The sequence below is a fragment of the Notolabrus celidotus genome, chromosome 24, assembly GCF_009762535.1.
Source record: "Notolabrus celidotus isolate fNotCel1 chromosome 24, fNotCel1.pri, whole genome shotgun sequence".
NCBI classification, from domain to species: domain Eukaryota; kingdom Metazoa; phylum Chordata; class Actinopteri; order Labriformes; family Labridae; genus Notolabrus; species Notolabrus celidotus.
The window spans coordinates 4,406,400-4,431,128 of record NC_048295.1 but is presented as its reverse complement, the minus strand read 5'-3'; the positions used below and the strand labels follow the sequence as shown (position 1 = coordinate 4,431,128).

Below are 24,729 nucleotides of genomic sequence, written 5' to 3'. Positions count from 1 at the left end.
AAATGTTTTTAACTTGCACTTGTTCTCTTAATAGTGGGAACCTTGCTATGACAGTATATATAGGACTCAAACAGACTCATCTCACATATCTTTATTACTTTGTTCATCAATATCAAAAATACTTCACATTTCAGGTTCGTAAACAATAATCTTTCTCTCCTCTCTTTAGTTATATTACATTTCTCTGTAAGTGATTGCACTCTAAACGACTAGTTAGCTCCCCATCATCATTTTTTTAAACATATTGATAGTATACATCTTGTTTTGGATGAACTAACACGTCCAATAAGGGAATGTTTCCTGTAAAACGGTGTCTTTCATGTAGCAGGAGAATCTAGTATTTACAAAAACAACTCAAACTGAAATGCTAAATGTTCCCCTAAAAAAAAATCACCCTCCCATCATTCTGTGTCAGCAGTCAGTGCATCAAAGTAAAGGCGTAAAGAGTCAAACAGCTTCCATCGTTTCAACTCCACACACACAGAGGTCTCATCGTTCAAGTGTCGCCATCAGAGACTCCATCGCAGCGCAGAACCACACCTCGAACTCCTGATCAGAGAAACGAGCGACAGACTGGCGTGCATTGCGTCTGATCTGCAGACGGGTTTCAGACGGCAGAGTCAGGATCCTCTCTATGGCCTCCGCGTAACCGTCCTCGTCATCAGCAAGGAAGCCTGTTTGTCCGCCCTCAAAGGGGACCACGATGTCCAGCTTGGGGCCGCCTGATTTGTGCGCCAGGATGACTTTCCCTGCTGCCATACACTCCACGATCCCTGCAGAGGAAAAACAGTTGTTTAACATCCATGACATGATTTTAAAACATTTAAAGTAACTGTATCAGGATGAGGTACCGATCCCGAAGTGTTCGTTCCACATGGTGTGCAGCCCGATAGTAGCTTCCCCCATTTCTCTCTTCAGCTCGTCAAACGGAACATTCAATTTAAACTCCACTCTGTCCGCCACCCTCAGCTCCTGGCACAGCCCCCTCAGCATCAGCACCCGGTCCTCATCCTCCTGATTCCTGCATCCGCCAATCAGAACCAGCTTCAGCGCCTCCCTGTCCCTCCTGCGGTCCAGCACCTTCTTGAACGCTCTGATCTGGAGCCGGTGATCCTTCTCCGGCCTGAACTGCCCGATGGAGACGATGGAGTGGCACTTCCTGTCCCCGTCCTCCTCCAGCGGGATGTCCAGGAAGGCGCTCACATCGCAGGGCGGGTAAACCACGCTGGTGCGGTTTGGAGCGCGCCACAGCGACAGGATGTGGTCCAGGGTCCAGGAGGAGTTGACCATGATGAGGTCGCTGCAAGAGCCGGCCATGCCGTAGAGCAGAGCGAAGAGGCAGTAGTAGACCACTTTGAAGGCGCTCAGGAAGAGGTTGTTGGTGACGTAGTCGGTGTTGTTGAACCTGAAACATCAACAGTTTGTAAATCATCATCTCACACTGAAGTGAAAGGTTAGAAACACAGCGAGGAGGTTACCTGGGGTTCCTCTCTCTCACCACAGACAGCATGTCAGTGCTGACGGTGGGGTAGTGCACGTAACTCCCCACGCTGCAGCCTCCTAAGTATCGGAAGAGGGGCAGCGTGAACGCGTAGCCCATGGAGTCGATGTAAAGGTCCGGGACGAACTCTGTCAGAGCCTCCCATCCCAGGAAGATGGAGCCCACGCTCTGCCCCAGCAGGGTGAAGTGAGGAAACAGACCGGGCTCCACCAGGAGGCGGTGCCTCAGGAACACGAACTGAACGGGCCGGGGGAGGACGATGTTGAAACGGCGACGAGCTCCGTCCAGAATCTGCTGACCTGTCACACCCAGGTCCCCCGTGTACACCACAAAGTTAACATCCACGTACCTGCAGGAGACAAAGTTTGAAGAGATCATGCACAAACAAACATGAGTGAGATGTCATAAATAAATAAATAAATCAATAAAGGTGGTACCTGTTCTGCAGAGCCCGGATAGCACACCACAGCACCCTCTCTCCCCCGCCCCCTGCGTTACAGTAAGGGTGGAAGAAGGCAACAGTCGGGCGTCCGTCCCTCGCCCGCCGAGCGTTCCTGCTGTTCTGAAGCCAGAGGCGGACAGCGACCACCAGCAGGACCAGGACAGCAATGAGGAGCACGCATAGAAACAGGAGAGGGAGGAGCAGCTTCCACAGCAACCTGAAGGATGGAGATTTACACAAGAAATGCATCAGGGTGAAGTTTTACAGCTTTTGGGGATGAATAATAATACAAATAAAATAATACAAATTAAATTAAAATAGACTAATGCAAAACCAATAATAAAATATGTTTAATAAAAATAAGTTAAAGCATTAAAAATTGTTTATTTATATTTAAAATAAATAGATTTAAAAAGGGTAAGGATAAGAGTTGAAAATAAATAAATAAATGAATGAATTAAATAAGTAAAAATAGAATAAGATGACAGTTAAAATTACTAAATAATAATAAGAAAAATAGACTTTAATATTACTAGTATTTGACAGCTGTAGTAATCCCTAACACCTTAAAAGGCCTGATTTAATTCCATTATTATGATAAATATCAGAGGGTTTAATAATCTATATCACGAAAGACTACATTACTCTAACGTCTGAAACATGACGTATTTGACGTAAATGACGTACGACTGCTTTTGGAAGCTAGCATTGTAGCCGTTAACATACCCTTACAATGATGATTACTGCATGAAACATGCAGTTGTATGACCTATCTGTGAGTTAATACACTTATTAAGAAGTGTGTTGAATCTCACCTCGTTAATTCACACAAACAGAGCACCAGCTGATCGTGCGCCGACATCTTGACAACAGTGTACACATACTTCCTGTTTTTGAAGTTCCTCCTCTGTGTTCGTTGTATTCACACAGCGCCACCCAGTGGCGAGGAGGTATCATTACACCCCCTCTCACTTAGTTTATTAATGAAAACTCGTTTTAAAGTTACTATTTTACACATGTTTAAATTAAATTAACATTTCAACTGAAGCTTGAAGTACACTCTGTGGACTATATTAACCTCCTGTCTTATTCAGCCATGATTGCTGATCTCTGCCCTAGTCTTTCAACAAAAAGTAATGTTTAACTTCTAAATAAACACTGTTTTGATCAATAATCTCTCCCTTCTCTCATGCATTCACAGCAAACCTTTGTCATTCCCAGGTTTTGGATCCCGCCATCATGAAAACACTTTTGATCCTGTTTGTTTTGCTTCATTTGGATCGACTCCTGAAGACGGGATTGTGCACAGAAACACAGTAAGTACATTTTGCATCATGTTATTTATTATCTAGGAAAGGGTGAGTCGTTGTATTCCTCTCAAAGACAGCAGCAGTATGACGCACCACTTGAAAACAGTCTGACCCCTTTAGTCTGAGGAGAGTTCACAATATAATCATCTGATGTCTTGTTTTCTCAGTGATCAAATTCTCTCAGTCACCCCAAAAACACCTGAGCAAGTCGACGTCTTGAAGAATGTGTCCTCTCAAGATGAGGTAGGAGTTATATTCTCCCTCATATATTTCCCTTTGAGCGATTTTCTCCCTCTTTTGTGAGTTTTAATGCGTCACACCTCCTCTCAGACCGCTTTATGGCAGCCAGCCTCACCTCAGTTCATCAAAGAAGAAACCGAGGTCCACCTGTTTGTTCCTGCAACCAGCTTACAGACTGTGACGGATCTGCTGCAGAGACATGCTATGACACATGAGTGTGTTGCTTTTCTTTTCAAATCATACGTGCATTCATCAAACATTAATGTTATATCACACAGCATGCATGTTGTTTCAGGGTGTTACTGGCCAACACCAATGAGTTGATTGAAATGCAGACGAGGAACGACTCCACCGACCCACGAAGCAGCTCGACTTTCTACGAGAGGTATCATAGTCTGGAGGATGTAGGTATTTCCACACAACAACACATGCGACTGTCAGATTCTACTAGTATAAAGTCCTTTGTTGCATCTGTTGTAGATCTATTATTGGATAAACAGGACCACGCAGGAGAATCCAACTACAGTCAGCACTGTTTTTATTGGCTCATCGAGTGAGAAGCGACCTCTCTATGCTCTAAAGGTACTCATATATCACACTGCATTCCACTTTCTGCACACATTCACATCAGCTTAATCATTCTTTTCCCCTCAGTTGTCTTTTAATAACAGACCAAATAAAAAAGCCATGTGGCTGGACTGTGGGATTCATGCCAGAGAGTGGATCTCTCCTGCTTTCTGCTTATGGTTTGTGCAGCATGTGAGTACATTTAATCCAACAACAACAACACAAAGATGCATTTAACTTGAACAGTGTGCTAGCATTTAAATCCACCATCCTTTCTCCCACAGGCTCTGTCATCTTACAATATAAACAGTGACATCACTGAAATCCTGGACAACATGGACGTCTACATCCTGCCTGTGTTGAACCCTGATGGGTACCAGTACACCTGGACCACAGTAAGAACACATCAAGCAGAACTTAGGTGCTTTAGACGTTTTTAAAGTTCTGAGTCATTTTGATGTATCTGATTTTTGCGTCTCAGAACAGGATGTGGAGGAAGAACCGGTCCGTCTCCAGGAGCAGCAACTGCATCGGAGTGGACCTCAACAGGAACTTTGATGCCAACTGGTGCAGTAAGTCTAACTCTTTTGCAGAATTATACAATTGGGCATCGCTTCATGTCCTGTGTTGTTGTTGTTTTATGACTCACCATGCATGAGACTCTAAGTAGCCCCCATATCAGCTTTAAAGATCATCTTCTTACAGCAGTGTGTACGTGGTTTCCGGTGTTTCTGCAGCATGCCTCAAGTGGACGCTCGATTAACTGCAGTGTGTAGCACTTCCGCATGGGCTTCATATTTTTTAGAACGGAGGTTGCCGCTTGCTCCAGACCAAAGGTTGCTGCTATTTCAAGCCACCCCCACACAGGTCTGTGCCAAACGGCAACCTCTGCTCTCAAAATATGAAGCCTATGCGGGAGTGTTATAAACTGCAGTTCATTGAGCATCCACTTGAGGGTGGCTGCATCATTAAACTCTACAATACAGGTCCAACATTCAAACACATGCTGTGTGTTTAAAACAGAGTTACATATTTATTTAAGGGTGCAGATTTTTGTTGCTGAAATCCAGTGAAGGTATTAATAACAGTGCAGGAGTAAAATGTAACACATCAAGGTGGACATATAGATAAGGAATAAATGCATAAATAACACATTAAAATAAATAAATAAGAACATACTTGAGTGAATAATCCATGCAGAGCATTTGCAACACCCCTTTGTTGCACCTGCTTCATCGTCATAGCGCCCATCGTCCAATCAGGTGTGGCGTCACATGCAGCATCAGAATTCCTTTGAACTGTGACACAGTTATGATGTCATAATCACTTACTATAGTAGAACTCTCAGTCAAAGGCACCCAGCGGATCCTGAATCCAGACCTCCAGTTCAGTCAAACCAGGATCTCAGGGATCAAACTGAGACAGAGACAAGAAACTGCCGACAGAGACAAGATGACAACCCTTGCTTTGTGCCGTGCTGTTCGTTCATTTGCAACCAATTTTGCCCAGAACACGTACAATGTTTTCAGTAGGATAAGGAGGCCACTGGAGACGTTGGCCGGAAGATTCATCACCTGGATGGAAACAGACAAAGGAGCTGCGGTCATTATAGGAAGTGCTGCTGTTGGAATTCTGCTGCTAACTCCCAGTACTCGGGCAGTTCTTGGAGGCGTAGGACTCAAAGGCGTTAAGGCCATCCTGCATGGAGGACTGACTGTTGCTTCATTTCTGAGTAGAGCAATGCTCTCAGGCTGCTGTGATATCATCGAAGCTGTACTTGATGTTGTCTATTATGTTGTCTCTTCCCTCATCCTCGCACCATTCAGAGCTTTAAATTATGCACTCTGGGTTTTATTCCCTGTGGAGGTCTGAGTAAATTGGTGAGACGTATAATTGATTGACCTGAACCCTACTTTTAGCCCAAGTCCACATAGGAGCTGCATTTCCAAAGTTCCAAGGATCCAAGGTCTTACGGAAGCAGTTGCAAGCTTTTTACCCCGTCTCAAGATAAATCAGACCAACACAAAGCTTCAGTGTTCACACTGCAGCCTCACATGAAGACTTTGAATGGGTTTCCTCCAGGCATTCTGGTTTCTCCCATATTTAACAAGATAAAAAACTGATTTTGCTTGTATATTACACCTGTAATATACATTTTCCATGCTTAAAACAAAAACAACTATTAAATCTTATTAAACTGAAGTAAAGTTGTCAGATGTCATATTTAATCCAACATTTCTTTATTGGTTTTTCTGCACAGACAAGGACAAAGTAGGTTCTGTGAGGTTTAACAATTGAAACAGAGATCTGTGATTGATGTTATAGAACAAATTTACAACAGCAACATTGAAATCCCACCCACACCAGAACAATGATCACTTCACACACACACCACACACACACCAACATTAATTTAGGGTAGACAAACAAAGAAACAAGCAGAACCAGGTAAATACATTAGGCAGGGACTCAATGTAATCTATGAAGGGCTGCCATTGCTGGTAGAACGTATTTAAAGAACCTTTCAGGGAGTACCTAATCTTTTCTAATGTAATGTAACGCAGTATCTCCTGAATCCATGAATTATGAGTAGGGGGGAGGAGTTGGCAAATCCTCCCCTTCAGGGTTTGTTGACATTGTGCAAAATTAAATACAAAAAATGGCACTTATTTATTAGCATTAAACATGAATCTAACTGGTGCAGTAAGTCTTCCATTTTTGCAAAATTATACATTTTGGCACCGCTTCATGTCCTGTGTTGTTGTCTTAAGACTCACCATGCATGAGATTCTAAGTAGCCCCTATAAGGTAAACTGATTCTGTTCCCAGCTGAAGGAGCCTCCCCTGAGCCCTGCACTGAGATCTACTGCGGCGCCTTCCCTGAGTCCGAACCAGAGTCGCAGGCCGTGGCTGACTTCCTGCGCAGCCACAAGGACACGGTCCAGCTCTACATCAGCATCCACTCCTACTCACAGATGCTGCTCTTCCCGTACTCCTGCACCACAGAGGAAGCGGAGAACCACAACGACCTGGTGAGTGGCTCGATTTAGAGCATGCAGAGTCTTCGTTCAACCTTTAAATGTTTGTTTTCTGTAGCTTGAGATGGTGCAAGAAGCAGCCCAGAAAATCCGGAGGTACTACAGGAACACGTACAAATACGGGTCAGGAGCAAAGACAATATGTAAGAACAACTTTTGATTTGTAATGCAGAATCATTTGGCTTGATTCAGTCCCTTACATGAGTGTCACTGTATTCTTCAGACCTTGCTCCTGGTGGTTCAGACGACTGGGCTTACAACCTCGGCATCAAATACTCCTTCACGTTTGAGCTCCAGGACCGTGGACGCTATGGCTTCCTCCTGCCTCCGTCTTTCATACCCAAGGCCTGTAATGAAGGCCTGACCGCTGTGAAGACCATCGCTCTGAAGGTTATCGAGAAAACACAGGCTCTGACAAGTCCTCCTACACTTTAATAAGCAGTCACACCTGCAGATGAGGCCGATTGGAGCAAGTTTTCATTTGTTTTTGTGAAGGAAACTTGTAGAAATGTATCCGTGTTCTTCAAACACCACAGGTACCATGTGCATTTAGATGTTTTATTTGTCTATTGCGATTTCAAGACCAGAGAAGCACAAGTCTGATCACTATTACACCTCAGCTGTGTTTGCAATTGGACTCTAAATTCATTTTGTTGCACACCTCCTGGTAAATTAAAGGGTTTTGAAGTGGGATTTGTGAGTCCATGATTGTTCAGCTAATATTCTGTGATGACTTTCTATCCAACAGAAATATTAGCTGCTCAGACCTAAACTGCTTTTTGAACCAGGCTTTAAACATGTTTATTTCTGCTGTAAAGATCATCTTCTTACAGCAGTGTGTATGTGGTTTCCGGTGTTTCTGCAGCATGCCTCAAGTGGACGCTCGATTAACTGCAGTTTGTAGCACTTCCACATGGGCTTCATATTTTTTAGAACAGAGGTTGCCACTTGCTCCAGACCAAAGGTTGCTGCTTCCTGTGCGCACATATTTCGAGCAACCCCCACACAGGTCTGTGCCAAACGGCAACCTCTGCTCTCAAAATATGAAGCCTATGTGGAAGTGTTATAAACTTCAGTTCATTGAGCATCCACTTGAGGCTGGCTGCAGAAACACAGGAATCCACATACACACCCATTGATTTTTAGGAGCTTCCAGAGAGTGGAAGAACTGCCCAATAATGTAAACATCGCTCAACATACAGGTTCATATTGTCAGATGTAATACTGGATTTGCAGAATAACACTTTCTGGGACTGAGGCACTTCAAACAATTATATATTTTTACTTTAGTAGTCCATAATGTACCTGTGAATAAACCCGGTCCATGTCTCTGCATCATTAAACTCTACAATAAAACAGAGTTACATATTTATTTAAGGGTGCAGATTTTTGTTGATGAATTCCATTGAAGGTATTAATAACAGTGAAGGAGTAAAATGTAACACACATAGACTGTGGACATATAAATAAGGAATAAATGCATAAAGAACACATTAAAATAAATAAATAAGAACGTACTTGAATGAATAATCCATGCAGAGCATTTGCAACACCCTTTGTTGCACCTGCCTCATCGTCATAGCGCCCATCGTCCAATCAGGTGTGGCGTCACATGCAGCATCAGAATTCCTTTGAACTATGACACAGTTATGATGACATAATCGCTTACTATAGTAGAACTCTCAGTCAAAGGCACCCAGCTGATCCTGAATCCAGACCTCCAGTTCAGTCAAACCAGGACCTCAGGGATCAAACTGCAGACAGAGACAAGAAACTGCAGACAGAGACAAGATGACAACCCTTACTTTGGGCCGTGCTGTTCGTAAACTTGTAACCAATGTTGCCCAGAACACGTACAATGTTTTCAGTAATAAATGGAACCCGGATAATGCCCCAAAACCTGATCAGAATCAGAATCGGAAATCCTTCATCTTCTATCGTTCCTATACACCTCCTTCCTATACATCAGTTGTACTTGGTAAAGCTCGACAAAGACAAGTTCCAGCCCGCCAGTCCTTGAATCCCGACACTTATCTCAGACAGATAAAGTTTGTGTGCAAACCTTCCCCTTCCCTGGCAGAACTGTGCCTCCCTTATTTACCCCGCATTGACAACAACGGGGGCGCCCCTCATGGACCTGAACCAGACGTTGCAGAGTTAGAAGTTTGGAGGCCACTGGGAACTTTGGCCAGAAGATTCATCACCTGGATGCAAACAGACACAGCAGCTGCGGTCGCTGTAGTTGGAATTCTGCTGCTTTCTCCCAGGCCTCGGGAAGTTCATGGAGGCGTAGGAATCGAATGCATTAAGGCCATCCTGCATGGAGGACTGACTGTTGCTTTAATTCTGTGCAGATCACTGCTCTCAGGCTGCTGTGCTTTCATCGAAGCTGAACTTTATGTTGTCCATTATGTTGTCTCTTCCATCACCCTCGCACCATTCAGAGCTTTGAATTATGCACTCTGGAATTTCTTCCCTGTGGAGGTCTAAGTAAATTGGTGACTGGTAATTTGATTGACCTCACATGTAGACTTTGAATGGGTTTCTTCCAGGCACTCTGGTTTCTCCCATATTTAACAAGATACTGTAAAAAAACCCTCCATCAGTTGTAGTTGGTAAAGCTCAACAAAGACATGATCCAAGCTGCCTGTCCTGGATTCTCGACACTCATCTCAGACAGACGCAGTTTGTCTACAAACCTCCCCCTGATCTGGCAAAGCTGTGCCTCCCTTACTTACCCCACATTGGCAACAACGGGGGCGCCCCTCATGGACTTGAACCGGAGGTTCCAAGGATCCAAGGTCTTACGGAAGCAGTTGCAAGCTTTCTACCCCGTCTCAAGATAAATCAGGCCAACACAAAGCTTCAGTGTTCACACTGCAGCCTCACATGAAGACTTTGAATGGGTTTCCTCCAGGCATTCTGATTTCTCCCATATTTAACAAGATAAAACAACTGATTTTGCTTGTATATTCCACCTGTAATATACATTTTCCATGCTTAAATCAAAAACAACTATTAAATCTTATTAAACTGAAGTAAAGTTGTCAGATGTCATATTTAATCTTACATTTCTTGATTGGTTTTTCTGCACAGACAAGGACAAAGTAGGTTCTGTGAGGTATAACAGTAGAAACAGAGATCTGTGTTGTTATTATAATTTTTAACTATGTTTGTACAGTATTGTATTACCCTGTCCTGTGTTGGGACATGCTGCTGGAACATGATAATTTCCACCAATTGGGTATCAATGAAGTAAATCTTATCTTATCTTATCTTATCTTATCTTACATTATCTTATCTTATCTTGATGATGTGACTTCTAAGTAACTGGATTTATCTTTAATGCTTAATCATTCATTTATTTAATCAATCAATTCATATTTTAATGTACAAACCTCAAAGATTTGAGATATATTTAGAGAGTTTCATCAATTTATTAGACTTTAAAAATCCAATGTGTGATCCAGCTCCAGGACAGAGGGGGGCGTAAAGCACCAGCAGCTGGATGTTAGCAGCGTCAAATAAAACACACGAAGAAGAAGCCCCAGCAGCAGGCTGTATGATGCTCATTCTGCGCCAACATGAAGGCTCCCGGGGCAGATTATGCCTTACACTTTAAAGAATAAGCCTTGTTACTTCTGCAAGCGCTGAATCCTCTTCCTGGACTCAAGTAGATGCAACACCGAATCCATACCTTGGGTGAGAGAGCTTGTGTTTGTCTCTCAGAGGCTGAATGTGTGTTTGCGAATGAGGGGCGAAGGCCGCGCTAAGCTAGCTGTAGCTTAGTGGGTAACTTTAGCAGCAGGCTTGGTTCGCTTGTTCTGGACATAATGTGGTATGTACTGTCATCAGATGATACTTTAATACTCAAAGCAGCTTGTATGAATGCTTCACACTTATATGATGATAGGAGAATACACCCAGCTGGGTTGGAAGTGAAGCTTTCAATGGGTTTGTGTACAAAACTGCAAACAAGCTGCTGCAGGCGAAATCTTCCATTTGTTTACGTTGGATTATGTTTAAATGTGTCTTTTATTAACTGCATAACTTAAACTGCACACATCCCACTGTATTTAATGTGATTTTAAAGTGAAATGAACTGTTTTTATTCTTTAATGTGGGCGCGAAATATGCTAAATTAGCCCTGGGGCTGGGATGAATGAATGAATGGGGTGTTATTGCAGACTAAGTTCAAGTTTGTCCTTAACTAGTATGTTTAATGTCTGATTTTTGTTCTGTTGCCATAAAAAGGTAGTTCATTAGTTGGAGGCTGAACATCCAAGACACAAACAAAAATACAAAACACTACAGGTCCACTAATATCTGTTTTTCAGAGCTGATCCTGATAATTTAAAGTTCAAGTGACTTCAAATAAAAGTGAAATGACAGAAAAGAAAAATGTAAAGCTCTCTTATGTGAATCCTAAAAGTTAGTCTGCTTCTCTGTTTGCACAACGATATATATTTCAAGTATAGGTTTGGTGATCATCCTCCTTTCATTAAGTATTGTGTGTCCTCCTGTTTCCAGTCCTGCAGAATGTCCAAGATCAGGCGGAAGGTAACAGTGGAGAATTCAAAAACCATATCTGACAGCAGCAGCAGCACCACAACCAGCACCACCAGCAACCCCGCCGCCCCGTCCCGCCGGCCCAGCGTGTTTGAGAGACTCGGCCCCAGCACTGGGAGTAATGCTGCTGATGTACGTACGCTCGCTATCACCACTCTTTGTTTCTGCACTTGACATGTTTGACATGAGTATTACGACACAGAGCAACCTCTTCAAATATGTACGGTCGGCTTATTGTTGTAATCTGGTTTAGAGAGTTCAGAGATAGTTCACCCACAAAGCTGTGCTTATGATGCATATCTGTTTCTCTCTTCTGTAGACCTCGTCGCAGAGGTTGCCGGTTCTACTCCTAGCAGGGACCAGGCTTTGGTGTAATCTAGATTAAAAATCTTAATTCAACAACAACTGCCCGCTGCTCTGTGGAATGCATCTCAGACCTGACAGTGCAGATCATGATGTTCTTATTATAGCATACTTCAGACCTGTTGAGCTACCTGTCTGCCTTGATGGTTTATTACGCCTCTTCTTTGACTTTACATTCCAATAAAAGCAGCTGAAAAACCTGTAACACTTAAGAAATCACAGTTTTTATGAATAGAGTGTGAGTGCTCTAAAGCAAGAGAAGTCACCGCTTTATACCTACAAAGAAGTTTGTTTGTTTCTGTCTTCCAGAGTCACTGTAGAAATTGGCTGAAGACCGGTAATTGCAGTTACGGCAACACTTGTCGCTACACACATGGCACTCAGCCGCGAGGCAAAGGATTTAGCTTCAGTCGGTAAGATGCCTGCTTCGGTTTGAATGCACGCGGTTTCTTCAGGATCGGGGTTAACGCTGTGTTTAATAGTCCATCGTTGTTTTAATGGAGCAGGTCAGCCGAGAGACCCACAGGTGATCTGCGGGAGAGGATGAAGAATAAAAGACAGGATGCTGACCCAGAAAACCTGAAGCGAGACCTAGACGAGCCCACATCCCCCACAGTGAGAGTGAGTGTTCGCCGCATGCAGACAAACACAAGACTTAGACTAAGAGGAGACGAGTTTTAAAGAGTTATTGTTTGTGATCGTGTGCAGCAGAGAGATTCCTCCAGAGGCCGACACAGAGAAAAGGAGGATATAAAGATAACAAAGGAGCGCACCCCAGCAAGCGAAGAAGAGCCCACAGAGTGGGAAGCAACCCGTGAAGGTATCTCTTCTTCTTTTAAACTTTAAAGGAACAGTGACCGGACTGGTTTGAGATTCTGAGATTTGATTCCTTTCTCTTGTTTGTGTTTCTCCGCCCTAAGACTCAGATATCGGTGACTACGACTACGAGTTATCTCTAGAAATGAAGCGTCAGAAGATCCAACGAGAGCTGATGAAACTGGAGAACCTGGAAAAGAGGGAGGAGATCGTCATCAAAAAAGACGAGGCCCCGTCCAAAACGAGAGCCACTGCCATGCCTAAAGTGAGACCCTGTCTCTTCCTGTGTCTGATCTTAAAGACCGGTACCTCTACCTCCTTTCAGACCGCTTTCAGGCCGGGGTTTCATTTTTAACCTGCATCGTCTCCGTTCCTTCAGGCTTCCCCAGAGCAGTTGAGCAACAGAGAGTCACCCCCATCCAGGAAGTCCAGCGGATCCCCAAAACACAAAGGTGGAACAAAAGGCCCGGGATCTGGGAAGAAGGAGAAGAAGGCGCCCGTGGCCTCGCCTGTTTCAGAGACTGCCAGGTAGGCATCTGAGGGAGAGGGTTTTTAAGTTGCTGAAGGAACAAAAAACATGTCACAAGTAGGAGAGAACATTTTATGAATTATTGCAGGTTTCTTAAAAACATATTTGGACTCTGGGGAGGAGGAAGTTTGTTTGGTTTCTCCTCTGTGATAACAATGTTCTGTCCCGTCTCCTATCAGGTCCTCAAAAGGCAGCCACGGTAAGAAGAAAGGCCCCCGCACCCCCAGTCCTCCGCCCCCGGTCCCTTTGGACATCCCCGTGGTCGGGAAGAAGCACAAAGGCAAACACAAAAACAAGGAGAAGTCTGAGGAGAAGCCGAAGGAGGGGAAAGACCGAGGCCGGGACATGGAGAAACACAAAGAGAAGAAGGAGAAACGGAGGTAAATATCCAGCTAATGTTCGACTCGGAGGAATCACAGCTAAGAGGGGATACTCATTTTAACTGTGTTGCCTTCAGGGACCGATCGGACAGCTCCCACAAGGCCAAGCGGTCGGTGACATCAGAGGAGCGCTCCGGCAGCGTGTCATCTCACCCGACGTCGCCTCCATCCAGGAAGAAATCCGCCTCTCCAAAAGCCTCGTCGCATAAGACGTCTGCGCTGGTTTCTCCTCCTCACAGGTGGGTCACTGAACACAGCTCAGGGGGTCGCTTTAAAACTGCAGGACAGGAAGTGACTGTGTGTTTTAAATCTTGCGTGTGCTGCAAAGAAAGGATCCCCAGAAACCTCAAACACAGACACAGAAGTCTGAATCTGAACCCAAACTAGATCTAACACTAATAAAAGTCTTGTCCCTGCAGGTCACCTTCTCCTCCACGCCGCCAGCACACCCCCACTCCCCCCCGCCATCACTCCCCCTCCTCTCACTCCGGTTCCTCTGCTCAGCGGCACTCTTCCTCCCCTCGTCGCCGCCGCTCCTCCTCCCCGGCCTACCACCGGAGCTCTGCAGCCGCGGCCTCTGCCTCCCCACCTCTGAGCAGCTCCCGTCGTTCCCCGTCGCCGCCACCCTCTCAAGACGCCTCCTCGCCTCACCGCCAGTCCGACAGGTCGACCCCCAGCAGGCGCCACTCCAGAGGCCGTGAAAGGAGCAGGGGGGAGAGAGAGAGGAGTCCGCCCGCTCAGGAGCGCAGACACGAGCGCAGAGATGGTAACTTGAGACTTTTGAGTCCTCTTGATTTAAATCTGTCTCATTTGTCCGGCGTTGATCAGATATTTGACGTCTCTTTGGTCTCGTCCACAGAAAGCCGCAGCAAGCGAGAGAAGGACAGCATCCGTGACGACCGGGACTACGACTCCGAGCAGGTCTCATCTCGTGATACTCGCGACGACCGGGAGACCAGAGAGTCCCGAGAGCGAAGGGACACTCGCGACAGAGGAAGAGAAGCCACCCGAGAGTCTCGAGACCACCGGGACAACAGAGACCTGAAAGACTCCAGAGAGAGCCGCACCGAGACCCGCTCCAGCCGGGAGTCGCTGGAGATCCGTGACCGGGAGCGGGAACGAGAGAGGGAGCGGGAGAAGGAGAGGGAGAAGGAAAGAGAGCGAGAGAAGGAGAGAGAGAGGGAGAGGACTGAAGCGCACAGAAAGGAAGAGGCCGCTCAGGAGGAGAGGAGTTACGGGAGAGGACACGGGCGGGAGGAAGGAGGGAGAGCCGAGGGGAGGACGGAGACGAGGGTGGACAGAACGGAGAGGAACGGGCGAGGGAGAGGGAGAGTGAATGAAGCGACTGAAAAACGTAAGACTCATCTTTTCACCTTCAGAAGATTGTTTTGAGAGAATTTAAAGTAACAGGAAACGTTCTCTTCCTCCAGCCTCAACCAGAAACTCCAGAGGATCCCAACTGGAGAGCAGTCACGACAGCTGGGAGTCTCGCAGCAGCGCCGTGCGTGAACGCAGCGTGGAGAGGAGCACGGATCGTAGTGCGACAGAGAGGAGCTCCGAGAGAGGCTCAGACCGAGACCGCTACGAGGGTGACAGGAGAGGAGAGCCGGCGCGGGACTCCTCCTACGACCGGAGAGGAGGACACGGAGAGAGGGATCGCAGAGACAACAGAGAGAGAGGTGAAGGTGTTTGATCTGCAGGGAAAAAATACACGGAATGCCTCTTTAATGTCTGTGTGCTGAACTTCTGCTCTTCTGTCCTCACAGATCAGAGAGCGGCCTCTCCGAACAGACACCAGGGGAGGTCAGAGGACTCCGAGAGGGAGGACAGGAGGGAGGAGCGCAGGACAGACGACAGACGGGACGACAGAACCCGAGACCGGGAGCGAGACCGGGAGAGAGAGCGGGAAAGGGAGAGGGAGAAGGAGAAGGACAGGGAGCGAGAGAGGGAGAGGGAAAAGGAGCGGGAGAAGGAGAGGGAAGCCGAGAGGGAGCGGGCCCGGGAGAGAGAGCGGGAACGGGAGAGGGAGAGGGAGCGCGAGAGGGAGAGGGAGCGAGAGAGGGAGCGGGAGCGAGAGGAGCGGGAGAGAGAGAGGGAAGAGAGGGAACGGGAACGGGAGAGGGAGAGGAAGGAGCGGGACAGGGAGAGGGAGAGAGAGAGGGAGCAAAGGGAGAGGGACAGGCAGAGGGAATGGGAGGAGAGAGAGAGGGGGCGGGAGGAGAGAAGGGAGAGGAGGGAGGACACGAGGGAGGAACGACCAGTGAGAGACACCCGGGATGATCGCAAGACAAGGCATGTCATCATTTCTTAAACTCAAATGGAGGTAAAGTTTCAACTCGTCTGTGAGCGTCATCATCATCATCCTCCTCTTCTTCTCTTGCAGTCGTAAGAGAACGAGGGTGGAGAGCAGCCCGAGCCCGCGGCCGTCACCCAAGCGAGCGACGCGGGACCTCAGCCCGGCGGACAGCGACGGCTACAACAGCGCAGAGGAGAAAAGTGAGCGCTTGATTGGCCGAGGGCAGGCCAAGCTCCACCCACCGCCCCTCCTCCCCAGCCCTGTGTGTCCGCCTTCATCTGACAGTAGGGAAATTCTTTCTGAAAGGACACACTCAGATTTACTGTAACTTTCACAGAGTGCTACATCCAAGAGCCAGAACTAGACAAGCCAAAAGATCAGAGCAGACTCAAACTGTCAGATCTGATGATTCGAAAGTACTGATTGTGGTTTTTCTCACTCCGTAGGCGACAAGCATCGTCTCCTGAGCCAGGTGGTGCGTCCCCAAGAGCCGCTGCTTCGCTCTCCTCCGAGATCCACCCCAGACGAGAAGCCCGTCCACTGGAAGGACGAGGAGCGCAGAGGAGCCGTGGACAAAAGGGAAGCGCGAGGCCGCCTGGAGGACGTGGAGCCCCGCGCGGAGAGAGTCAGAGCGGCCGACAGACGAGGAGAGCACCTCGCAGACGCTCCTCCCGACACTCGCAGCAGAGGCAGAGTTGAGCGGGAAGCCACGCCGCCGCCGCCTCCTCCTCCTCCTCCTGCTGCTAGCGTCACCACTGGCAGCGAGGACCGAGACATTGCCGGCTCCCAGACTCATGAAGACGGCAAAAAGAAGACAAAGTCTCAGAGGAGGGGCTTGAAGAAGGGTCGGAAAGAAGATGATGGTGGCGTTGGGAACGTCTTGGTTGCAGCAGCAGCAGATCGTTTCAACCCCGAGCCTCCTGCAGAGGCACCGCCGCCTCTTCACTCCCTGAGGAAAGGAGCCAAGAAGAAGATGCTGGAGCGGAAGAAACGATCCCGAGGAGGAGAATCTGACGTGTCTGACGAGGATTCATCTGCTCATCAGCCGCACAGTAAGAGGAAGAGAGGACCTCGCACGCCACCGCCCTCCATGAGGCCTGATCATCGTGGCGCTGGAGCAACCACAGAGCCGTCTCCGCTCCCCAAAATGGACAATTTCAGCGACTGGTCTGACGAGGAGGACACAGACAGGGCAGGACCTCTGGACGCACAGCCTCCGCCCGCTGCTGCTGCCCCTCCTGAGAGAGCTCCAGCTGAGCCTCTCCGGAGAGGTGCTGCTCGAGCGGGCAGGGACCGAGAGAGGTGCAACCCTCCTCCGATCGCACCTCTCCTCCCTCAGGACCCCCCGGCGCTGCTGCCAACTCTCACCCCCCAGCCGCTCATGTCCCAGCCTCTGCTCCGGAAGCCTCCTCCCGAGCAGACGCGCAGCAGCAGCATGGGGAGCAACCAGAGCCGCACGTCATCCAGACGATTGCGATCGCCTTCCAACGAGTCCGCCAACAGAGAGGACCCACAAGGTCCCAGAGCCCGCCGCGGGAGGCTGCAGGGGACCAACTCTCGGGACAGAGAGAGGGAGAGAGAACGAGAGAGGGAGAGAGAGAGGGAGCAGGCCAGAGAGAGGCAGGCGGTGACTGATCCACCAAGCGCTGAGAGGAAGTCTCGAATCGACCAGCTGAGGAGGGGAGAGCCGAGCCGCAGCACCTCCTCAGGTAGATCACTTCATCCCTGATTTGAGTCTATGGACTTCACAGAGAGGGGTAGACCTGGATCTGACTCTTAAACTTCATGTCCTCTATTCTACTCTAACTTATATTCTTCTCTCCTGTCCCACAGACCGGCAGGATTCCCGCAGCCACAGCTCCAGACGCAGCTCCCCCGACTCAGAGCGACAGGCAAGGTCCCGCGCCGGCTCCTACGACAGCCGTGAGCGCGAGAGAGAGAGGGAGCCCTTTGAGCGGGAGCGAGACCGTGAAAGAGACAGGAAGGACCTGCGCCCTCAGCAGCAACAGCAGCAGCAGCAGCAGCAGCAGCCGCTCCTCCTCCAGCAGCCGTTGCAGCCACAGAGAGACTGGGAGCCCGAGCCCAGGGACTGGCCCAGCAGGGGGCGGGAGCCTCTGCTGATGCGTCCTGGTCGGGAACCTCTCCTCAGGGAGCGGGACCTCAGAGACAGAGAGCGCTTACTCCCTGAGGGACTCATCCAGCAGCACGAGCGGGAACGAGAGAGGGAGCGGGAGAGGGATGGCAGAGGAGGCGATCGGGAACGAGAGAGGATGATCATGATGGATCTACCGCCACACGGGGATCCTAGAGCTCCAGGACGAGGGGACCTGAGGGGGGATATGAGAGGGGACATGCGAGGAGACATGATGAGGCAGGACAGGAGCGAGTACGAGCCTCTGCTGCCGAGAGAAGCCTTCAGCCCTCTGGAGACGGAGAAGCCGAACAGTCACCACCTGATGGGAGAGCACCGTGAGCTGGAGAAGACGGACAGCTTGGACGGTAAGAAGGAGAAGAAAGAGAGAGGGACTTCTTCTCATGAGGGGTCTGAGTTTGATTTAAAGGAATCTGTTTCTGTTGTTTCAGGAGATGAAGACGGGAAAGAGGACGACGGGCAGTCTGTCCCATCTGTGGGTGAGGAGTACGAACCGATCAGTGATGACGAGCTGGACGAGATCCTGGCCGACAGTCAGAAAAAAGAGGATCAGCAGGAGGATGAAAAGATTTCAGGTACTTGTTTTATCAAACTTGTCCTCTGATCGGAAAGTCCTCATGTCTTCCTTCTTGATGATTAATCCTTGTATGTCCTCTCAGGTCCTCTGGATGTGATCGACGTGGACTGGTCCAGCTTGATGCCCAAAAAGAAGCAGGAGCCCCGTGCTGCAGGGGCTGCACTGCTCCGCTTCACCCCAGGGGCCGTGCTCCTCAGGGCGGGGATCTCCAAGCGGCTTGCCGGGCCTGAGCTCCTGGAGAAGGTGAAGGAGGTGTGCAAGACGGAGCTGGACGACCCTAAAGGTGAGAGTCGGCTGGAGATAGGATACACAGCGTTTTCATGTGATTCATCCCTCTAAATCTGTCTCCACTTTGTTCCTCCAGACGCTGAGAAGCTGTTTGAGCACGACCTGGGCGCTCTGAATATGGCGGCTCTGAACAGGCGGGTGGAAAGAGCAGGTTTGCTGACCAACATCGGGCCCTGCTGCAAGGCCTTGTGTGCCCGCAGGGACTTCGCCATCCGCCGGCAGCTGCTTAAAAATGAAAAGGTAGGTGGCGACTGATCACAGTCGGGTGGCGCTGACATTTACATTTTCATCAGCTTCTCTTTAAACGTCATGACTGTGCTTTAAAATGTCTAACAGACGTGTTAACCTTGATGTCTGCGTCTACAGGGCCTGACCAAACAGTACCCCGCTACCCCCGTCGTCGACACAGAGCTCCTGCAGATGAGCATGCGCCTCTTCAGAAGGACCATGGCGGGCCAGACCTCGGCACCAGAGAGGTCTGACGCGGGCCCGGCGCCTGCTGCGGACGCTCCCGCAGCCAGTAGTGGTAGTAAGGTTAGCACAGTGCAGCCGGAGGTGTGTGTATCCTGAGAGAGTCTGACCCCCTAACTCTCCCCTGACTCTGTCCCGTCTCATTTCCTTTTTTAAGTCAGGAGAGGAATAAAGAAGCATAGAAGTGTTGTGAATCAGTTACGCTTTACATGTCTTTAGATGATGATCTGCAAATGCTGTGCCATAGACTACCGGACATTTTAGCCTATCTATGGAGGTGTGATGAATCATGTACACAAAGCAGAAACACACCTGAGTGACGTTTTCTTTTGGTGCTTTGGTTCTGTTTTAGCGCTGCTTTTTAACAGTCAGTGTGCCCCTGCCTAACCGAGCTCACATGTTTTGCTTTGTCGTGCATTAAAATGGTTAGATGTTGATTTCTGTAACGGGTCTTTTGCTTTGTGCGGCCTTTAAATCACCCGATGTTTACTCCTCCTGTTTGTTTACGACATATTTCAAAACATCTGCAGAGCAAATCTAGAAGGTTTGCTGCAGATGGTTTCTGATGAACACTGAAGCATCCTGCGGGGACTTGATTGAACATTTCCAAGCACTGCCAAACTATTCCTACATTGAATGTACTTTGTTAGAACTGTCGGGGGAACAGGAATGCTTTTATGCCTGATGTGTTTTGAATGGTTTGGCAATGTGTCCTTGAAATAATACTGAACTGAAGAGTCCCAGATCTCCAACACTGCCCTGATGAACTCACTCACCCTCACACAGCGTACATAAAAAAATGACTGACATAACTAATTTCAGCTCCTCATCACATTTCTGTCTCCCTGTGAGTGACCCTCCACAGCCCCAATAAAAAGACTTGAACAGGCGGATAAACTGAACCTCTGGGATGTGTTAATTCAACACTTGAAAAGAGCAGGTTGTGCATGCTGTTGGACGATAAATGCGATGGACAAACCAGCTTCAGGGACATAATAAGAGGGGTAATCTTAGAGCTCTGGACTCCATCTCTTTGTATCCATGCAGCTATGAATCTAAATGACACTGAGCTCTGAAGCAGCTCGCCATGCAAACACTTTTCAGACTCCAGGTCGATTTTTCAAACTGTGTAAGGAGCGATATCTAGTTTAATGATGTATTTTTTTACTTTATAATAAATGTGAAATGCCTTTTTATTCATATGATGATGACGTTTTGCCCAATAAGGATGACCTGAGGACGACAAGGAACTCAAATAGAGTGCTTGTTCAACAACTAGAGGCAGGTGTTTGCATTTTGAGGTAAGTGATGAATTTGACACATGAAGCACATTTATTAGGATCTTTAGGCTCTAAAAACATCATTTAAAGAGCTCTCTCTGCACCAATTTAACTGGTCAGTGGAAATGAACGTGTTTCCTGTGCTGCTGTGAGTCAACCTGCTGCCTCTGGTACCGTCTTGTATCTGGCTCAGTGACCTCAGAGGTCATGTGGCAACAAAGACAAATGGAAATCAGATTTAAAACAATACTTCCATGCTTTTATTTAAAATGAACCACTATTTTCTTAAATACTTAAAATATTATGGATAGAATATACAATTTTAAATAGTTTCTCAGTCCCCCAGCGGGTCCCAACCCCTACTTTGGGAACCACTGCTATAAGAAATGTGCATTTATATACATTTCATAATCCATGGATCGTAGTTTACCATACTCAAAGGTACTCGTTTTTAAAATGTGTGCTTATGGTGTTAAAACATGAACTGGCATATGTTAAATCTGAGCTTTAAGACCAGTTTGTTAAAGACTTTGGGGGGAAGTCACTACATATAGATTGCAGATTCTGCATCATTTGCCTCCACTTTCTGCTCTCTATACAAGTCTAATTCCTAAAGCCTATAGCAGTGATGTTATGCCCTTATAAGTCAACATTTTATATTGTGCACAGACGAGAAAAACTTGTGGGCAAGTTGTTTTTAAATTGTGGGAACAAGTAAATTATTTTGTGCACAAAATCTAGTTCAAATAATTATCTTATGTGCATGAATTAAAACCTTCTTTGTGGCAGACTACAGAAGAGGATAGGGCCACTGAAACAAATTAATTGTTTGGAGGCCAGCAAGCCAAATGATTAGTTTTAAATCATTGTCATAATTGATAAGTTCAAATTCTGAGATTAATTTCATATTTGTAATGAATTAAAATAGAAATACATGTATTTAAAGTTTTTTTTAAATGTTAATGTGATGAATTAGATAAAACATTTGATTTAATTTAATGAATTAATGAATGAGGCTCTGAGATTAATCTCTTAATTCTGAGGAAAAAGTGGAAATTCTTGGACTAAAGTTTAGCATTCTGACTTTTATCTCAGAGTTTAAGAGAAACACCTCAAAAATGATTGTCATGTTATTTAATATGTTTATTCAGAGGCCTTATGCCTCTTCTGTATTAAATAAATACACTCGGAACCATTATTCGTCCACTTGTTGTTACCTAACATTCTATAAATCGGACCGGTTTCCTTTACCCACACTCCTTTGCGTTCCTTCCGTCCTTCCGACTTCCGCCTCAACTACGAGCCGAGGTGAGCCTTTTCTCCAGGAATTATAATCTTACAATCTAACCCCATCCTGTGGTATTAAAGCTCAAACTGAACACAGAATCACTCTTTATACTCATAATAATGTTACATGTTGCTTAATGTGAAGTTTTTGATGAGATCGAGTGGGAGAAAAGTGAGATTATATGGCTGAGTGTTAGCAGTGGGGTCGCCTGGAGAGGCTTCGTATCACCCGGCTGCTCACAGCTCGTTTCTTCACCCTCTGGAGGAGCTTTAATTTGTGTAATATTAATTCTGTGAAGCAGCTGCACACTTAAATGTTGTTATATGGACGTAAAAGCTACATATACTACTGTGTTTACTGCTTTAGACGTTAAATACACCTTATATTGCTAACTAGCTATGCTAATGTTGCTCACGCCATGTCCCTGAGGTGGCTCTGAGTCCAAATGTAACACCATAATCCATTACATCTGATGTTCTCATGCAGTAATGGATTAATGCTTCTTCTTCTAGATGGCCCCAACTAAGAAAGGAGAGAAAAAGAAGGGGCGTTCAGCCATCAACGAGGTTGTGACCAGAGAGTACACCATCAATGTACACAAGCGCATCCATGGAGTGTGAGTACTGAGAGGAGACACATGATCACAACACACTTATTCATGCAGCTCTTTAAACAGAGAATGGATGATCCTGGAAACCTGTTAGTGTTTTGTAGTGTGTTGGATTCTCCTGTAGGGCTTTATCTTGAGCATTTTTGTTGTTGTTTGCTAGCTTGACTCTGAAAGGGACCTGTTTTTTGAGGTACCCATACACGAAAGTCAGTGTAAGCTTAATAAGAAAATGTGAAGTGCATTGCTTTCATGTCAGACAGCCCTGTTGTATTCCCACTAATCCCTGATGCAACATACATGTTCATCAATCAATCAGTTATTTAGATTTAACTTCTGAAAATTGAAGAAAGCAGGTGAAACAGCGGCGTACAGTGAGTCTGCAGGGAATCAAATGAAGTGCTGCTAGGAGTGATATGTTGGTGTTTATGAATTGACACCACCAAGTAGTCTCTGTTTTTGTGCTCCATGACTTGATATTTTTAAAGTGCTGGATTCAAACATGTCACTCTTTTGCAGGGGCTTCAAGAGAAGGGCTCCTCGTGCCATCAAGGAGATCCGCAAGTTCGCCGTGAAGGAGATGGGAACTCCCGATGTGCGCATTGACACTCGCCTCAACAAGGCCGTGTGGAGCAAGGGTGTCAGGTGAGACTGAGTCTTACATCTTAGCAAACACACCACCAAGTGACCTTCTTAATCTGATGCGTATGAATGTATTCTCACCTGCTGGAGCTGCTTTGTGATGTAGTGATAGGGCGTTGATTATTTGGGGTTTCTGTAAGAGCACAATATGTTTTTCTTGCGTTACAGTCATGGCTTTAACTTGCTCCTGTGCTTCAGGTTAAGATAAGTCAACAATGACTTCTGTGAAGGGGTTATATCATTACCTATGCTGCAAGACTAGATCAAGAAGTCTGTTCTCAAGTTTCATGACACAATCATTTATTGGGGGGTTGCACTCAAGATCAGGCCCTTTATTCTTCTAAAATGTGTGGATTAATGCTCACAGGGTTTCGATCAAGCTCTTACATGTACAGAAATCAGAGCTTTGTGTCTATTTCTTGTCACTTTGATGCATTGTCCAGACGTTCACCATCCCATTTGTGTTGTGCAGGAACGTGCCGTACAGGATACGCGTGCGCCTGTCCAGGAAGCGTAACGAGGACGAGGACTCTCCCAACAAACTGTACACCCTGGTCACGTACGTTCCTGTCACCACATGCAAAGGTAAGCAGCACACCTCCACCTGAGTGAGTTCATCATAAGAAGCAAGAAAGATTGTTTCACTAACATCTCCCTCGTCTTCTTCTTCCAACAGGTCTGCAGACTGTCAACGTTGATGAGAACTAAAGTTGTCCCCTCTACGAGTGGAATAAAATAAAATAAAAGGAGCTCCTGTGTTCTGTCTTTATTGTTTGTGTTTCACTGAAGGTGGTTTGTTGAATTTGTATCACAGCAGAAGAGGATGAAACTGTGTCGGCTATTTTTTTAATGACATTTTATAGCCTCTCACTTTTACAAGAAGTTTTTATCAGCTCATCCTTGTTTATAATAACTAAAGAGCAGGCATTTCCCTTTTAATATGAGGTTAAAATGTTGGATTAGTGTGCTAAATGTGGGCTAAATTTCAAATTGTGAGGTAAACGTGTGTTGGAGTAATCCCAGGATGAGACGGCTAGCTGCTGTGGACGAGTTGCATGTAAATCAGTAGAAATGTCCTGTGTATTTTTTGTTGCTGCAGATATTTTCATCCCTTTCTGAAGCTTTGGGGTCAGATTTGGAGTCCAAAACATGGCTTTAAGCTATCAAAAAGACAATATAAAGCCTGAAAATGAGCACAGTACCCCTTCTTAAAGAACTCATGGAGCTAATTCAATAGATATAACTGCAATATACATTTCTTATATGAAATGGTTCGTTTATAAGGCAATTTACTCATGAAAAACACAAATTTTCCAGTTAGAAACAGTCATTTTTGGCCTTGTATGGCAGAAAATCCACTTGAAAGTGTGTCA

The 24,729-nt window shown here is 46.6% G+C and overlaps 4 protein-coding genes across 4 annotated transcripts; 3 read left to right on the top strand and 1 right to left on the bottom strand.

The window, feature by feature from the left end:
- Positions 1-31: 31 nt before the first annotated feature.
- alg11 (ALG11 alpha-1,2-mannosyltransferase) lies at positions 32-2,877 on the bottom strand. The gene is made up of 5 exons (XM_034677976.1): positions 2,759-2,877; positions 1,939-2,160; positions 1,479-1,850; positions 852-1,405; positions 32-773 (listed from the first exon to the last, which is right to left on the bottom strand). Exons 1-5 carry the CDS (start codon positions 2,803-2,805, stop codon positions 490-492), a joined length of 1,479 nt encoding a protein of 492 aa, XP_034533867.1. The 5' UTR covers positions 2,806-2,877; the 3' UTR covers positions 32-489.
- Positions 2,653-8,470, top strand: cpb2 (carboxypeptidase B2 (plasma)). Its single transcript, XM_034677980.1, has 13 exons — positions 2,653-2,893; positions 3,038-3,076; positions 3,165-3,259; positions 3,421-3,496; positions 3,584-3,708; positions 3,789-3,897; positions 3,974-4,075; positions 4,148-4,252; positions 4,345-4,455; positions 4,542-4,632; positions 6,890-7,092; positions 7,157-7,241; positions 7,322-8,470. Exons 3-13 carry the CDS (start codon positions 3,183-3,185, stop codon positions 7,531-7,533), a joined length of 1,296 nt encoding a protein of 431 aa, XP_034533871.1. The 5' UTR covers positions 2,653-2,893; positions 3,038-3,076; positions 3,165-3,182; the 3' UTR covers positions 7,534-8,470.
- A 2,149-nt stretch (positions 8,471-10,619) lies between these two features.
- On the top strand, positions 10,620-20,735 carry zc3h13 (zinc finger CCCH-type containing 13). The gene is made up of 20 exons (XM_034677333.1): positions 10,620-10,800; positions 11,629-11,799; positions 12,340-12,443; positions 12,537-12,651; positions 12,739-12,850; positions 12,951-13,111; positions 13,226-13,374; positions 13,555-13,755; positions 13,833-13,994; positions 14,175-14,521; positions 14,615-15,109; positions 15,186-15,434; positions 15,522-16,047; positions 16,139-16,335; positions 16,498-17,760; positions 17,885-18,550; positions 18,635-18,778; positions 18,863-19,063; positions 19,145-19,308; positions 19,435-20,735. The coding sequence occupies exons 2-20, from the start codon at positions 11,638-11,640 to the stop codon at positions 19,636-19,638; spliced, it is 5,622 nt and encodes a 1,873-aa protein (XP_034533224.1). The 5' UTR covers positions 10,620-10,800; positions 11,629-11,637; the 3' UTR covers positions 19,639-20,735.
- A 1,267-nt stretch (positions 20,736-22,002) lies between these two features.
- On the top strand, positions 22,003-24,106 carry rpl31 (ribosomal protein L31). The gene is made up of 5 exons (XM_034677414.1): positions 22,003-22,127; positions 22,620-22,723; positions 23,234-23,359; positions 23,829-23,941; positions 24,033-24,106. Exons 2-5 carry the CDS (start codon positions 22,620-22,622, stop codon positions 24,062-24,064), a joined length of 375 nt encoding a protein of 124 aa, XP_034533305.1. The 5' UTR covers positions 22,003-22,127; the 3' UTR covers positions 24,065-24,106.
- Positions 24,107-24,729: the final 623 nt, after the last annotated feature.

Excerpts from the sequence above, each read along its gene's own strand:
- alg11 (XM_034677976.1), bottom strand. The coding sequence starts at position 2,805 with ATGTCGGCGCACGATCAGCTGGTGCTCTGTTTGTGTGAATTAACGAG. Across the intron at positions 1,851-1,938 it reads ATCCGGGCTCTGCAGAACAG|GTACGTGGATGTTAACTTTG; the intron begins GTACCACCTTTA and ends TGTCTCCTGCAG. Across the intron at positions 774-851 it reads GAACGAACACTTCGGGATCG|GGATCGTGGAGTGTATGGCA; the intron begins GTACCTCATCCT and ends TTTCCTCTGCAG.
- cpb2 (XM_034677980.1), top strand. The coding sequence starts at position 3,183 with ATGAAAACACTTTTGATCCTGTTTGTTTTGCTTCATTTGGATCGACTC. Across the intron at positions 3,709-3,788 it reads AGACATGCTATGACACATGA|GGTGTTACTGGCCAACACCA; the intron begins GTGTGTTGCTTT and ends ATGTTGTTTCAG. Across the intron at positions 7,093-7,156 it reads CGGAGAACCACAACGACCTG|CTTGAGATGGTGCAAGAAGC; the intron begins GTGAGTGGCTCG and ends TGTTTTCTGTAG.
- zc3h13 (XM_034677333.1), top strand. The coding sequence starts at position 11,638 with ATGTCCAAGATCAGGCGGAAGGTAACAGTGGAGAATTCAAAAACCATA. Across the intron at positions 12,444-12,536 it reads AAAGGATTTAGCTTCAGTCG|GTCAGCCGAGAGACCCACAG; the intron begins GTAAGATGCCTG and ends TTAATGGAGCAG. Across the intron at positions 19,064-19,144 it reads GGAGCTGGACGACCCTAAAG|ACGCTGAGAAGCTGTTTGAG; the intron begins GTGAGAGTCGGC and ends TTGTTCCTCCAG.
- rpl31 (XM_034677414.1), top strand. The coding sequence starts at position 22,620 with ATGGCCCCAACTAAGAAAGGAGAGAAAAAGAAGGGGCGTTCAGCCATC. Across the intron at positions 22,724-23,233 it reads CACAAGCGCATCCATGGAGT|GGGCTTCAAGAGAAGGGCTC; the intron begins GTGAGTACTGAG and ends ACTCTTTTGCAG. Across the intron at positions 23,942-24,032 it reads TCCTGTCACCACATGCAAAG|GTCTGCAGACTGTCAACGTT; the intron begins GTAAGCAGCACA and ends TTCTTCCAACAG.